This window comes from Mchenga conophoros, linkage group LG7 (assembly GCF_057382185.1).
Source record: "Mchenga conophoros isolate Kocher_MC1m ecotype Shallow Benthic linkage group LG7, M_conophoros_male_GT1.1, whole genome shotgun sequence".
NCBI classification, from domain to species: Eukaryota; Metazoa; Chordata; class Actinopteri; order Cichliformes; family Cichlidae; genus Mchenga; species Mchenga conophoros.
Window position 1 is genome coordinate 58,785,911 of NC_140532.1, and position 14,328 is coordinate 58,800,238.

Sequence of the window (14,328 nt, forward strand, 5' to 3'; positions counted from 1 at the left end):
GTTACAGGAAAAATGATTCTATGTTTCTTTACCTTCTTTTAAATGTACAAAGATGCCCTTTTGTCTATGGTTAGATTAGTTTAGAATTATCTTTTTAGACTTTCTCAGCAAAGACATACTGTTTTGGGACATATTGTTTTAGATTGTTTTATCTCTCACAGCTCTCTGCTGACGAGACTAGCGCCACATATGGAGTTGTTTATTTTATCTGTTTTGTATTTTCTTATCCTGTTCTCACTGTCTTTCCTATAAAAAGTGCCCAGCCTCTGTACACGTTGTGAGTTGTTCTGAACAGCTTACCCGTGTGCACGTTAAAGCATAAAAAGTGATCTTGTCTCATTGTGTCTTTATTTCTCCTGGGTCTTTTACAGAGTTTTCCCCCAACAGATACGAAAGCAGAAAGGAGGCAAATACTTTTTCACAGCGCTATAGTCTGTAAATGGTCTTCTTTTGGCTATAGTAGATCTTTTACTTCTTCATTTTTTAATTGTTTGTTAAAATTGTTTTTTCGATCATATTGAGTATAGACGAATGCAACTGTGAGCTTTAGCGATTAGCCCGTTTCAACAGGACCGTGATCCCGATGTGTGAGACAGCAGGGTGCTGCCACTGGTGTTGTAATGTGTGATTTAGTTCCTCCTAACATTTCAGTTTGCTTCCAGTATCTATCCTCTGTGATTACTGGCTCTTTAGACAGATTTAATAGAAGTGTGTGAGCTATTGGCTCAGTATAAAGGGTCAGTAGTGTTTTCACGTCACCTATCCATCCTCCATTTAGTCACCCAAAGCATGTAGTAAATACTCCTCACTTTTATTCATCTTCTCTTAAATTCAGACAAATTCCCACTTGTCCCGCTTTTACTAGTCCCCCCAAAGCGCTTTACACACCCAGTCACCAAGTGTTTCTTCCTGGTCTCAGGTACAGCAGTGATCTCTGCTCCTATTGTCCTGGGGGCTGTTGGTTTCACCTCAGCTGGAATAGCAGCTGCAGCTCCTGTGGCCAGTGGAGGAGTGGCAGCAGGTAGTGCGGTGGCTGTTTTGCACTCAGCAGGTCAAAAAAAAAGAAAGAAGAAAAATCCCCTGAGTTGGTGAATCATACGTCACACAACTTAAAATGCTTTTCACCATTTTAACTCATAGCTCACCGTTTTAACTCATGAGCTAAAACTCCCTGCTTTTTTTAACCTGGTTTTGCTTTTTAAAGAATCTAATGATGTTGGAGGGAGGACTCGTTTTAATTAGGATTCATGTGGATCTGCTGGGATAAAAAGACTGGATTAGAGACCCTCTGTGCCCAAGGAAAGGAAATTGGTCAAAATTTGGAAGAAAAAAAATATTGTTTTCAAAATAAACTGCATTATTCCTAGACTCTGATAAAGTAGCTTTGCATGATTCAATGTTCAAAATAATCCAACCTTTTCGTTTTAAACCAAGTTTCTTTTGGTTGGCTACCTCCACAAGCAAAACGTTTGAGCAGTCGGTGGGTGGAGCCTCCATATCTGACCATATCTGCTCTATCTGACATCATACCAAGCCATGGCTATTTATACAGACATTTATTTTAAACTTTGGCTATGTTCAGGTGGGGGAACCAGCATTTTGAAAATATATCTGTGATAGAAAACAAGGGAAAGTACAAAAGGTCTCCTGTAATATAGCACTGATTTCCAGGCAGTTGCAAGGGAACCAAGGCCAGGGGCATTTGAGGTGAGGGTAGGAAGAAAGAACAAAAGACAAGCTGTGAAATAAAGAAAGAGTTAATAATTGTGATGACTAAATTCGAAGTGGTGTATAAACAAGAAATGTCCCTTGTTTCTATGGTCTATGGCAGTCGATATATCTGATCCTGAATTAATTTACAAGCTCTCATTTGCATGTCTTACACTTATCCACCTCCACAGAGTGCAAATGTCCAAATGACGTCTGCATTGATACTACACATCAAACAAGGACAACGTTTCACACAATGACGTCAGTGTATACTTAACCAATCCCTGCAAGCAAAAAGCTTCTGATTGTTCCAGACTCTCCATTTTCTCCTGCTCCTGGCACAGTATCACTTTAATTTAAGTTGAAATCCTTAATAACCTCAGGCACTCCCAGCAACCCCACCTGTTAAGAATGATTACACAGTATGAAGACTAACACAAATGAGCATAATAACACACTTTAGCTTAACTGTATTACTTACTGCTTTATACATTTCACGCTCACATGATAATGTACATGCTGTAGTTTGTTTGTAGTTTGTAGATTATTAAGTAAAAATGTGAGCCCATCTCTCAGCATTATTAACATTTCCCACACTGTACCACGGAAACATACTCTTTACCACTGAGTTTGCTGGGATCTTTTATTATTTATTTATTTATTTTCGAGTTTTCTTCACTCACTTTTTAAATACAACCTCTTCCTTAACAGTCCTGAATCCTCCTTCTCTGCGTGTGAAACGAAACCCACATAACTACACAATTTTCGTTTTCGTTGTCTGACATATTTATCATCAGTTTCACTTTCGCTTTCCTTACTTTAACTGATCAGCTGACTCGTGTTATTGTTTCCTTTCGTCACGCTGTTCACACCGTATTTAAGTTTTGTTTTCCAGGTAAGTTTCGTTTCTTGTTGACAGACTGCAGAGTGACACAGTGAGGATCAGCTGTTGCTCCTAAACACACGACAACATGTTTTCCTGGGGAGAGGACTGTCAGCGCGGGTTTTACGTGAAAGACGGCTCCGGTACCGACAGCACGACCACTGATGATGGAGTTCATTATTTAAACATCAGCTATCACATCGCGGATCTGTCGGCAGGTCGAAACGTGCTGGCTTTCGTTAAAAGTAACGGAAACGCGTTTTTTATCCAAATAAACGAGAGCGAGGATGGGAGAAGAGCGAGAGGCAGGCAGAGTGAGTATCGGTGTCACTAACAAGTTCACTCTCTGCTACATTTAACCGAACTGTGTCCACTCACACCTGCTGTGTTTGTGGCTTGTGAATCTGCAGAGTTTGTGAAACACAAAGAGAAGATAGAGGCTGTGAGTTGTGGCGATGATGTGGTCGCACTGCTGTCTGAGAGCGGCAAAGTTCTCTGTGTGGACACGAGACACCCACCTTTCACTCCCAGGTAACAGATACAGATTATGCTCCACAGACTGGCATAAAAAGTCATATTATGTATTATTATTATTAGTAGTAGTAGTAGGCAGGTAGGTAGGTAGCACCATTGTTAGTATTCCTAGTCCTAGGACAATGCCTATATTTGGATTTTGTATAGATATATATATATATATGGCTTCTTTCAGCTCTGTTCTCTTCTTCTGCTCCATCTTTTTCAGGCCACTCGAAGCTTTTTCTAACATACACGTTTCTCAAGTTGCTTGTGGGAGTCAGCACTCCGTTGCACTCACCAAAGGTACAGTAGAATTCTGCAAGTGCTACAAATGGACAAGTAAAAATGATTAAAACAGACTGAGTCAGCCCATCCAGCTTACATTCAATCACATTTGGTTGCACTTCATAATACACATGTAATTTTATATCATAGTCTGTTTTCATGTAGTTCATGTTACTTTGGCACGTGTGTGTACAGGTATGTATCCCTAATACATGCATGGTATCATAGTTTATCTATCTATCAAACAAACAAGGGATTGAAGTATCAGCTGAACCGTCAGCGTATGTGGTTGGGCAAAAAGATACACTTATAAATTGGGATTGCAGCTGAGATTAATTTTTGTCCTCCATAAACATTATCCTTGATTTTCACACTTGACTCTCCATCAGGAATTTTCACATTATTAACATTGCAATGCATGTCTACATTTCTATTTGAAATGGAAATTTCTTGTGCATTATTTTATAGAAATGTAATCAACTTTCTTCAGCGTGACTTATCTTCCTAAAGATTTATCTTTAGGAACTTTGGGATCTGCACCAGGATATAAAATTTTATTATATAAAAATTTTACTGCACACCCTCAGTTTGTGACCATCCAACTGATGGGCTTGTCATAACATTGATCACGAACTCATAAACTCCCACAGATGGTCAGCTGTATACGTGGGGTCAGGACTGCAGGGGTCAGCTGGGTCTGGGTACGAGAAAGTCTGTCTGCAGATCACCTCAACATGTGCCATCACTGTCAGCGATCCCCGTGATCCAGGTCGCTGCAGGAGGAGACCAGAGTTTTGCCCTCTCTGTCTCTGGAGGTGTTTTCAGCTGGGGAAGAAATGACTGTGGACAGCTCGGGCTGGGAGACACTAAAGGTACTGTGGCTTTAAAATAAATGTCCTAACTTTATTGTATGTTAATGAGCATTATAATCTGGTAACATAATAACACTGACAATCCTTTTCCTTATAGACAGACACACACCAGCTCCTGTTCAGTGTTTGAATATGAAGAAAGCTCAGCGCATTTCCTGTGGACAGGACCACACCGCCATTTTGACAAAGGTTAGACAACAGGAGCTTTTTAGTGCTCTCCTTTAAACTCTTCTTCGGTTTCTACCAGCTCCTAATGGAAAAATGTGGTTGCTAAATACTCCATTTGTTCATTGGTGTAAGCTGGTGCTGGGACAGCATGGCCCAGTTTCTTTATCTGAGCCTTTTGCTACCTGCTGTATTGTAACAGTACAGTGAAGAAAAACAATAATAATGGCTGTGGGACTTTACACTGTGGTTGTGTGTTTGGCTCCTCAGCATGGTGCAGTGTTTACATTTGGCTCCGGTCAACACGGACAGCTCGGTCACAACTCACTACGCAACGAACTGCGTCCTCGACTTGTTGCGGAGCTCTGGGGGGCAAAGGTCACCAAGATTGCATGTGGAAGGTACGACACACATATTGTTTAAATTTATGATGTAAACAGTGCTCGAAGAAAGCAGTTAGTAAAGTGTAACTATGGTTTTTAGGTCTAAATATTTAGTATATTATCATCTACACAGGAATCACACTTTAGTGCTGACCGAATCCAAGAGGGTCTACTCCTTTGGTTGTGAGGATCAAGGGCAGCTGGGACATCGAGAGGAGAGTAATCCATCTGTGCCACTGCCTGTTCGACTGCCACAGGGTAACTACACCTCTGTTATTAATGATTTAAGGATACAATGAATTTGCTGTATCTGAGAAAGAAATGATGTGTTTACCTGCCATTTCAGACACTGGTGAGCCCAAAATCAGAAACATCTTCGCAGAAGATAACTGTTCATTTGCAAGATGCTTGTCTGATGAGGTACTGACACTAACACATAAAGTACAGACCATAATGGAGGAGGTGTAAATATGTAAACAATCACTGCTTTCTTTCACAGGGCATTCACAAGGGTTCAAAGACTAACTGTGGCATTGCATCACAACACTGTCTTGATGACATGGTTGACAAATGGATCTCTGAATGTGATTCAAAGCCATGGAAAAAGAAAAAACAGTACGTATGATGCACTGGCAGTCACAGCTTGTTGATTTGCCTGGTGTTTCTGTGACTCAAATTATTCATTTTTTCTGCAATGGAATGAAAACATTAAATCTTCACAGGGAAATCTACAGGGCATTTTCCTCTGCATCCTGTCTGAATAAAAGCTTCCTTGAGCAAAGGTAAATACACAGTTTCTGTGCACCACATTCTTCTTTTTCTCATCTCAAAGGTGGGCTATCTAGTCTCTCGGGCCTGAAATAACTAAAGTATGGCTATAGTTGCTATATATATATGTATATATATATATGTATATATATGTATATGTATATGTATATATATGTATATATATATATATATATGTATAGATAGATAGATAGATAGATAGATAGATAGATAGATAGATAGATAGATAGATAGATAGATAGATAGATAGATAGATAGATAGATAGATAGATAGATAGATAGATAAGTGCAATACTTTGATATGGACTTTCTTCTTTTTCTTCTTAGCGGTGATAAACATTTCCAAACTTCACCAAAGTACCACGGCTTAAACCTGAACCATGCACAGCTTGCTTTCAAGAAACTGTTAACTAAGGAAAGTGCTCGGGCAAAGGTATGTTGAATACATAAGTAATCTGTAAGAAAAGTTATGTGTTTGTTTGTTTGTTATTTTATAAATATCTTACTAATAATTTGAGAAATCTGTGTTTGTCCATAAATGCCTAGTAATATAAAGCTAAATCTGTACAGACGTGTCACACAGACACAAATATCTTCTAAGTGTTGATTGAGAAACTAATAAAATACTAGAATTTAATTTGATGAGCATCCAAATCATAACTTCAGTTCCTCACTCGTGGTGTTCAGATGAGCGGTTCTTGAAAAAACTGCAACCGATATTCAGTTTGTTCTGCATGGCCACATTCTGATCAGACAGTCATACACACATGACACATTTAGTGAACGTATCCTTATAGCTAACCTTTTCGACAACTTCAGATTGTAACTGGTTACACTCTCCCTGACCAGGCACTACTCTTGTCTGTGTTAACTGAATGAACTTCCTGACTTTTAAAGAATGACTATATAGTCCTAGCATTTTTCCTCTGAACACCGTCGAACAAAAGCCACATTCAATGTACCTGGAGCTACCTGCTGTTCAGTGATTTTTGGAATCATCTTCAAACAGATCGAGGCTGCTGTGCTACACCTGCTCCCTTCCCTTGATCAGAAACCAGTTGGAGTGGAGGGGTTGAGAATCTACCTTCTTCTCAATGAGCTTCTGCATGCAATCCAGAAACAAACATGGCAACAGAGCACAGAGCTTGCTGAGGCGGTAGCTGGTGCAGTAGCAAGGTTGTCGAATGAAAGCCTTAAGATCATAGGTACTGTCACAGCTGTCTACATGATATCACAATACTCTTTTTAATCTGGAAGGTGAGAAAGTGCTCAAAGCTTCATGGCATGTAGTTTTTATCTGCTCTCTGTTTTGCTTCAGGTGACTGGTGGTCCTCGCTGTCACCCTCCACCATGGTGCGATACGTTAAGGTGTGGAAGAAGGCCCTATCAGAGATCTTGTCCTTCAAACCTGTACCTCGCAACTCTGGAGTCAGACATCTGCTGCTAGTCCTCCAATATATGTACAATGTTAGTATAAATATCCTAAAACAGTCATTTTACTCCCTCTTAAGCCTTTATCTGTCAGTTATTTTACCTGAAAAAAAAAGAAATTTAAAGTCAAATGTTTCCTTTAAAGGCCAACAGCAGGGTTGCAGAGTCTCGAAGGATACCAGAAAGTGATTTTTGTGTGTCAGCTGATGAAGCATTCCTTTTTGAGGATTTGCAACATTGGCTTTTACAGTCACAACGAAAGGTAAAATGTTCTGGTCTAAAGTAGTGTGTCTGTGTGTAATCTACTGTGTCATACTTTGTTATTCCATTCTTCTCATCTTTGATTCTGTCACTTTTAGTCAATGCCTAATGTTGATGTTGATATTACAAAGAAATGGTTTTCATGTGTTGGTAAACCTAAATGATCTATGTGGATTTTTCTATTTCAGTATGCAAATGCTGAGCCGCTCATCCTGTGCAAGTTCCCAATCGTGATGGATCTGCAATCAAAGAAAACAGTGTTCGACATGAATTCTGAATGCACTCAGGTAACTTAAGCCTGAACCAAGCAACTGCTTTATCTTCCACAAATTTGCTTTACACTACCTGCAATATTTAAAAACAAAACAAAACAGGAGGAGTTATTTAATTAGTCAGCAGCCTGATAACCTGAGCAGTGCTTAAATGACACAGATTATTCATCAGGTGACCGGAATTGTGTCAAATGATAATATTGTTCTTCACTTATGAAACTATCAGCAAATTTAGTCCCAGTAATCTTGTGAGGCAGTAGTCATTGTTATTATGGATTACTGTGCTGCCCCCCAGTGCACAGCAAAATAAATGCCATTATAAGAAGTAAGACTTGCTGTATTCAATAAAATGTCATTCAAAGAGAAATAGAATTTTTAAAAATATTTTTTTTGTTATCTCTATTGTAGAGACAGCACCAGATGGCTTTTGGTTTGCCTGATAAATTGAATCCTCAGTCAAATCCATTTTTTTTTGAACTGCGGCTGCAGCGTGCGTCACTTTTCGAAGGCACCTTCAGAGAGCTGGAAGCTGCTCCTCACAGCGCCTGCAAGAAGCCACTTGTGGTGAATATTTTCCCCTGATGATTAAAGTATATCCAGACTCTTCTGCAACTGTTCTCATCAAAAACTTCTGCAACTCTTATATTTTCGCAGGTCTATTTTGATGAGGACCCAAACACCAAAGATGTCTACAAACGAGACCTTTTTCACCACCTGTTTCTTAAAATGGTGTCAGAAGAATCTGGGATGTTCATGCTCAATGACTCCAAAACCCTGGCATGGTTTCCCTCCAATGTAAGACTTTAAAACTGAGCCCACCAACTGTATAAAATTGGTTAAAGGATTGAAATTTTAACGATAAGCAATAATAGAACCAAAGTGAACTTTTATTAATGCAGGCAACAGAGGAGAGCAAGAGAAACTTCTTCCTGTTTGGACTACTGTGTGGCTTGGCCTTGTACAACCAGTGTATCATACACTTACCATTCCCACTGGTTCTGTTCAAGAAGCTACTCAGTTTAGAGCCGACACTGGAGGATATGATGGAGTTCAGCCCGACTGTAGGACGGTAAGTATCCATTTCATTTCAGTAACACATGCTGCTGCTGGTCCCACAGCCTGGCCCCGGACAAGCAGAAGAAAATGTATGGATGGATGTATTTTAAGTTGTCGTGTGTCAAAAGTTACAGTAACTTGTGAAACTTGTAAAATGTACATAGTTGAACTTCTTTTAATACAACTTTTTGTTTTAATTTCTTTAAAGGACTCTGCAGACCATCTTAAACTATGAAGATGATGTTCTGGATAATCTCTACATGGACTTTTGGGTATGTGTTTTACTATAGAAGATGATCAGTAATCTGTCTCATTCTCAGGTTTTGCAGCTAAACTCATCTGATTTATAACTAATTTACAGATAAACTGGGATGGAATAGATGTTGACCTGGATCCTCAAACTCCTGGAAAGCCACTGACAAGTCAAAATAAGTAAGCATATAAAACATGACGTGCTTGTGAGGTTCATCTGCAGCACCTTTGTCTCGGTGAAATATTTGCTGATTTAAAAATTGCCCTCCTAAACAGGAAGGAGTTTGTGGAGGCCTATGTGAATCATGCCTTCAACACATCAGTGGAGAGTGTGTTCCAGGAGTTCAAGCGAGGCTTCTTCCTGGTGTGTGACCAGGATTTGGTGAGGCTGTTTCGACCAGAGGAGCTGCAGGGAGTGCTGGTCGGCCAGGATGTGTATGACTGGGAAAAGTTCAAACAGGTACAGTCAGCCAAACAGACACAGGCTGTAGTTTCACAGCTGCAACAGAATACCTGTGTACGTGTATGTGCCTGACTTTATCAACTCATTTGCAAAAAAATAATTTTCACTGTCTACAGAACACAGTTTATGAGTTGGAGCATGTTCGCCATTCCACCATAAAGATGTTTTGGGAGGTGTTTGACGAACTAACTGAAGAGCAGAGGAAAGATTTCCTTCGTAAGTACTTGACAAATTTCTACAGCTTTTCACTGTTGAAATCTTCCCTGTGATATGTTATTAAAATGTGGGCAATATTAAGGACTTGTGGTATGTACAGTGCTGTGTAAAAGTATTTGCCTGCTTCATAGTCAAAGTTAAATCTTTGACATGATCTAAAACAGACATGACAAAGGACCGTGGGAAGATCCAGACAATTTCTACACAAGGTATTTAGAAAAGGGGAAAACAGCTCATAGATACAGCAGGAAGAGACAAGGGAATCTAAACTAGACACAGTGCAAACAAGGCAAAGGACTAACAAAAATCTCATAAAGATAGTAACTAAACACAGGGGAAGCACAATAAATAAAAAGAGAGCTAGAATACAACAAACTTTAACTGGAAACAGAACCCAGATAAGCAAATAAAGAAGGTGTAAAACTAGAAACACTAAACTAAGAGGAAAACTAAGGCTCTCAAAATCAAACAGATAAACACTGAGGAATCACAACTTACTTGACACAAAGGGATACAAGACAAACAAATAGACCAGCTCAGACACAGGGACATGAAGTACACAAGAAATACAATATATAATGAACAGAACTAGATGTGAAACCAAAACGCAGGGTTGTGAATGCAAAGAAACAAATCACAAAATGCTGTAACCATTCTAGTCTATTAGAATGAAGTGGCTAGGTCAGAAGAAACCCTATGTACTTATTGTAACAAGATTTGTTACAATAAGTTTGTAATAAGATTTTCCTTCCACTGCTGTTCTTCAGGGTTCCTGACTGGTTATAGAAGAGCTCCAATTCTTGGCATGGACCAGGTCCATATGAAGGTTCAGGTCAAGCAAATTCAGAGCAGCACCTGTGATCAGCACTTCCCTGAGGCCCTGACATGTCACTCTATTCTGTATCTGCCTTTTTACTCAACTAAGGAGATCCTGCGAGACAGACTGACAGAGGCCCTGCTAGCAGATACAGAATTCACACTGTGATGGTGGATCGTATGCAGCTCTAAAGGAGCGTGCACTGTGTCTGAGCCGAGGAGGAGGGATGAGATTTATTTTTACTCTTGGAACTCATCTTTTTTTTCCTGTGGTACCTCAGGATAATTTACACTGTGTATTACAATAATATTACACTATAGCAAATGCACAACTTGACTTTGTAAGATTTCTCTTTTAAAAAAAATTCAACATTCCTACATAAGACAGCTGTGTAACAGCATCAGCATCATAAGGCACTTTAGAATTATCTAACGTTTCTTAATATGTCATAATTTATCCAATAATTTAAATTATTCCAATGAATCAAATCTAATTTTTATGCTCAGACAAAGATGAACAGAATAATTTATTACTTGTTATAAACATCTGACTATGTGTAATACAATCTAAAGTATCACTTCTGTATTATTTATCACTTTATTCTTTGTGTGTTATTTAATCCTAGTGGGGTTGAATTATTACCAGTTATAAATATTTAACAAATGTAACATGGTTATGTGTTTGAACAATAAAAATGTGTACTTTACACTAAACATTGCTTACCTAGTGTCAATAAATCACTGAACACTGCAGTCTGAGGTTTCCTTCACACTATTTAAAGTAGAAATCATAATGAAGTGCAGATTTTATTTGATAATATTAGTATCTCAGACCGTTGCCCACGCTATGTTTCTGTATACTTATGTCAAAGAGAAGAAAAGTTACTATGCAGTCCAGAGACTCTGCTAGAGCGCCGTTCAACCACCAGATGGATCCAGATTTAAATCCAGTGGCTTCATTTGTTTTAACATTATTTGTCGACTTGAACAGACGCACCAATAAGCTGCTAATTCAAATCCAAGTTGAATGAAAATCTTTACGGAGTCTAGGAACCTGAAGCCACCTGAAATTACATGAAAAAAGACAGTAATATCTTTCACTTTAACCTTTTTTGTTATTTCCTGCCTCTTTTGAGCTAAAAGAGGCCACACAAACACGTGAGATATCGTTGGAAAGCCAAGGATATCCTTTATTGAGCACATCGGGACTTAGTAGGGCAGCTCAATAAGTTCAAAAGATGTAAAATATCCATTGCAGAGGACATAAAAAATACACTGCATCTCAGGATCTCACATGATTCTGAAAGAGGAATAATAGTGTAACCCTGATGTAACAATAGTGCTGTTTGAATCGCATGCTTTTGGGGGGTTTTGCATTTGAAGAAAGAAAGAAAGAAAGAAAGAAAGAAAGAAAGAAAGAAAGAAAGAAAGAAAGAAAGAAAGAAAGAAAGAAAGAAAGAAAGAAACCACTAGATGTCCCCACTATTCTGCTGGTTGGCTGTCTGGTTCGATGAAACAAAGAACAGCTAGGATGAGATCATCTTGCAGACAAATGCAGCTTTGCAGAGTAACAATGCTTCACATTCAAAACCAAACACAACAAAAAACATCAAATAAAATCTTCATTCAAGAATGAAAATATCTTACACATCAATTCAAATTAACATATACCTTTGAACTTATATTTATGCATGACATCATTAATAATACTATTTGGATTCTTTAAAGAGACAGCACAGGTTTTCTTTCTGAATAAGGAAAATTATAAATTGAGACTTTTTTAAAATTTCAGTGGATCAGTTTTTTTTTCATGTTGACTGTGACAACAAATTCTATTCTTGGACTTGGAGAGTAGCTTTTCTGAAATAATCCTTATTTATGTTAAAACATTTAAAGGTTTTGGCTCTTCCCTTCCTGAGGGTTTGTGAGGCTTCTCCTCACAAACAGAAAATTTGAACATCAAATCAGCTCAGTGTTCACAGTTAAAGCTGTGTGCCTCAGATGACGACGATACCAGCTCCCAGCAAAATGAAAGAGATCCAAAATAATAAAAAATAGAGCTCTTGCCTCACATTGTTTAACATAAACTGGCCTAATTACGTGAAACTAACTATCACATTTAATGTGATCATCCATTATTGTAGCAAATGACAGAAAACAAGAAAAAGAAGAATAGGTCAACTTTAAGCCCTGATTTCCCTCGAGGCTTTCTGAGTCACTCTGTGTGATTTCCGGTCAAATGAATAAAGTCATATGGTCATGGGAAGACAACTGGTCAGGGGATCAGTGGGACAGATCCGCTACAAAAAAGGACTACAGGGAGACAGAAAGTGACCACAAAGCGAAAACTAATGCCATAAAAAAGAGGCAAAAAACAATCACAAATGCAAAACAATTCACACAGATGCATAAATTGCCCTACAAAGAGACACAAAACTATCCTAAATACATACAAATACAAAAATATTGCAAAGAATTCTGACTTATTTTAGGTTGGAAGGACCAAGGCAGTAGGACACATCTGCTAAACAATCAGTAAACTATAATTCCAAAACTATTCACACATATTCAAGATTCAAGGACTTCATTGTCAGTATAATATACACAGTATACAGCATACCGAAATGCCGTTTCACCCCAATGCTCATCTATGTGTTTATGGACCTTGCTTTGTGCACTGGTGCACAGTCTTGTTGGAACAGGAAGGGGCCATCCCCAAACTGGGAGCATCAAATTGTGCAAAATGTCTTGGTACACTGAAGCAATAAGAGTTCCTTTCACTGGAATTAAGGGGCCGAACCCAACTCTTGAATAACAACCCCACACCATAACGCCCACTCACCAAACTTTATACTTGGCACAGTGCAGTCAGAGAGTACTGTTCTCCTGGCAACCGCCAAGCCCTGACTCATCCATTGGACTGCCAGACAGAGAAGTGTGATTCATCACCCCAGAGAACACATCTCCACTCCTAGAGCCCAGTGGTTGCGTGCTTTACACCACTGCATCCGACGCTTTGAATTGGGTTTGATGATCCTTAGATCATCAAACCCAATTCAAAGCCTTAACCAAAGTCTTAACCATCTAAGACCATGGCTCACCCATTGCATGAAGCTCTCTGTGAACTGTTATGGAGCTAGTCCGAAGGCTACATGAAGTTTGGAGCTCTGTAGTGAGTGACTCTGCAGAAAGTTGGTGACTTCTGTGCACCATGCACCTCAGCATCTGCTGTGATTGTACTTGCTGTGAATGTTGACTAGTATGTCATGGCTTAGTTGCTGCCATTCTAAACCTCTTCTACTTTGTTATAATATCAGACAGTTTACTGTGGAATATTTATGGTTGCTATCATGGTACCATGCTGGAATTCACTCAGATCCTGGGAGCGACCCATTCTTTCACAAATGTTTATAGAAGCAGTCTGCATGCGTAGGTGCTTGAATTTATGCATCTGTTGAAGTGTTTGGAACACCAGAAATTCAAGATTTGGATAGGTGAGTGAAGACTTTTGGCAATATAGTGTATTTACATTTGAACTATGAAGAGAGAAAGAATATAAAAAGCAAAGATAACACACGCAAAAATTTTCACACTGAAACATAAAGTGGCTGTATGGGAACTGGGAACTGCCCTCCAAGGATCCAAAAGACAACCAAAAAGACAAATCTTCAACAATAACACTGAAACTAATGAAAAGAATTACAAAGAGGTGGCACAGAGAAGCATAAAGGAACTATAGATAGAAGGAAAAAGAGCGGTTGCAAAGAAAAACGAAACCAGCACAAAGACTCATGACATCTTTGATATCTTGTAAGGTCGAGGGCCCCGCTGTGCGTCTGTCCTGGGGCCCCTGTCCTGTCAGTACGCTATGCTATAGCTCTTTGTTCCCTGCTCCTGTTTACAGAGCGAAACACCTCAGCCGTTACATAATTCTTGGACTTCCGAAGCGTCCATTCAGTTA

At 39.0% G+C, this 14,328-nt stretch overlaps 1 protein-coding gene across 2 annotated transcripts; it reads left to right on the plus strand.

The window, feature by feature from the left end:
* Positions 1 to 2,556: 2,556 nt before the first annotated feature.
* LOC146571319 (putative E3 ubiquitin-protein ligase HERC3) lies at positions 2,557 to 11,066 on the plus strand. 2 transcript variants are annotated; one of them, XM_085280487.1, is made up of 24 exons: positions 2,557 to 2,907; positions 3,004 to 3,124; positions 3,336 to 3,412; positions 4,045 to 4,266; positions 4,364 to 4,455; positions 4,702 to 4,832; positions 4,948 to 5,072; positions 5,161 to 5,234; positions 5,314 to 5,429; positions 5,537 to 5,596; positions 5,928 to 6,033; positions 6,610 to 6,805; positions 6,919 to 7,067; positions 7,177 to 7,293; positions 7,481 to 7,579; positions 7,973 to 8,128; positions 8,219 to 8,359; positions 8,464 to 8,633; positions 8,829 to 8,892; positions 8,982 to 9,052; positions 9,149 to 9,332; positions 9,452 to 9,551; positions 10,319 to 10,377; positions 10,477 to 11,066. In XM_085280487.1, the coding sequence occupies exons 1-24, from the start codon at positions 2,682 to 2,684 to the stop codon at positions 10,534 to 10,536; spliced, it is 2,916 nt and encodes a 971-aa protein (XP_085136613.1). In that variant the 5' UTR covers positions 2,557 to 2,681; the 3' UTR covers positions 10,537 to 11,066. The 2 variants fall into 2 exon arrangements, with proteins under 2 accessions (XP_085136613.1, XP_085136612.1); XM_085280486.1 differs by having other exon boundaries at positions 10,319 to 11,066.
* The last annotated feature ends 3,262 nt before the right edge of the window (positions 11,067 to 14,328 follow it).

Excerpts from the sequence above, each read along its gene's own strand:
- LOC146571319 (XM_085280486.1), top strand. The coding sequence starts at position 2,682 with ATGTTTTCCTGGGGAGAGGACTGTCAGCGCGGGTTTTACGTGAAAGAC. Across the intron at positions 6,806-6,918 it reads TGAAAGCCTTAAGATCATAG|GTGACTGGTGGTCCTCGCTG; the intron begins GTACTGTCACAG and ends GTTTTGCTTCAG. Across the intron at positions 8,129-8,218 it reads CCTGCAAGAAGCCACTTGTG|GTCTATTTTGATGAGGACCC; the intron begins GTGAATATTTTC and ends ATATTTTCGCAG.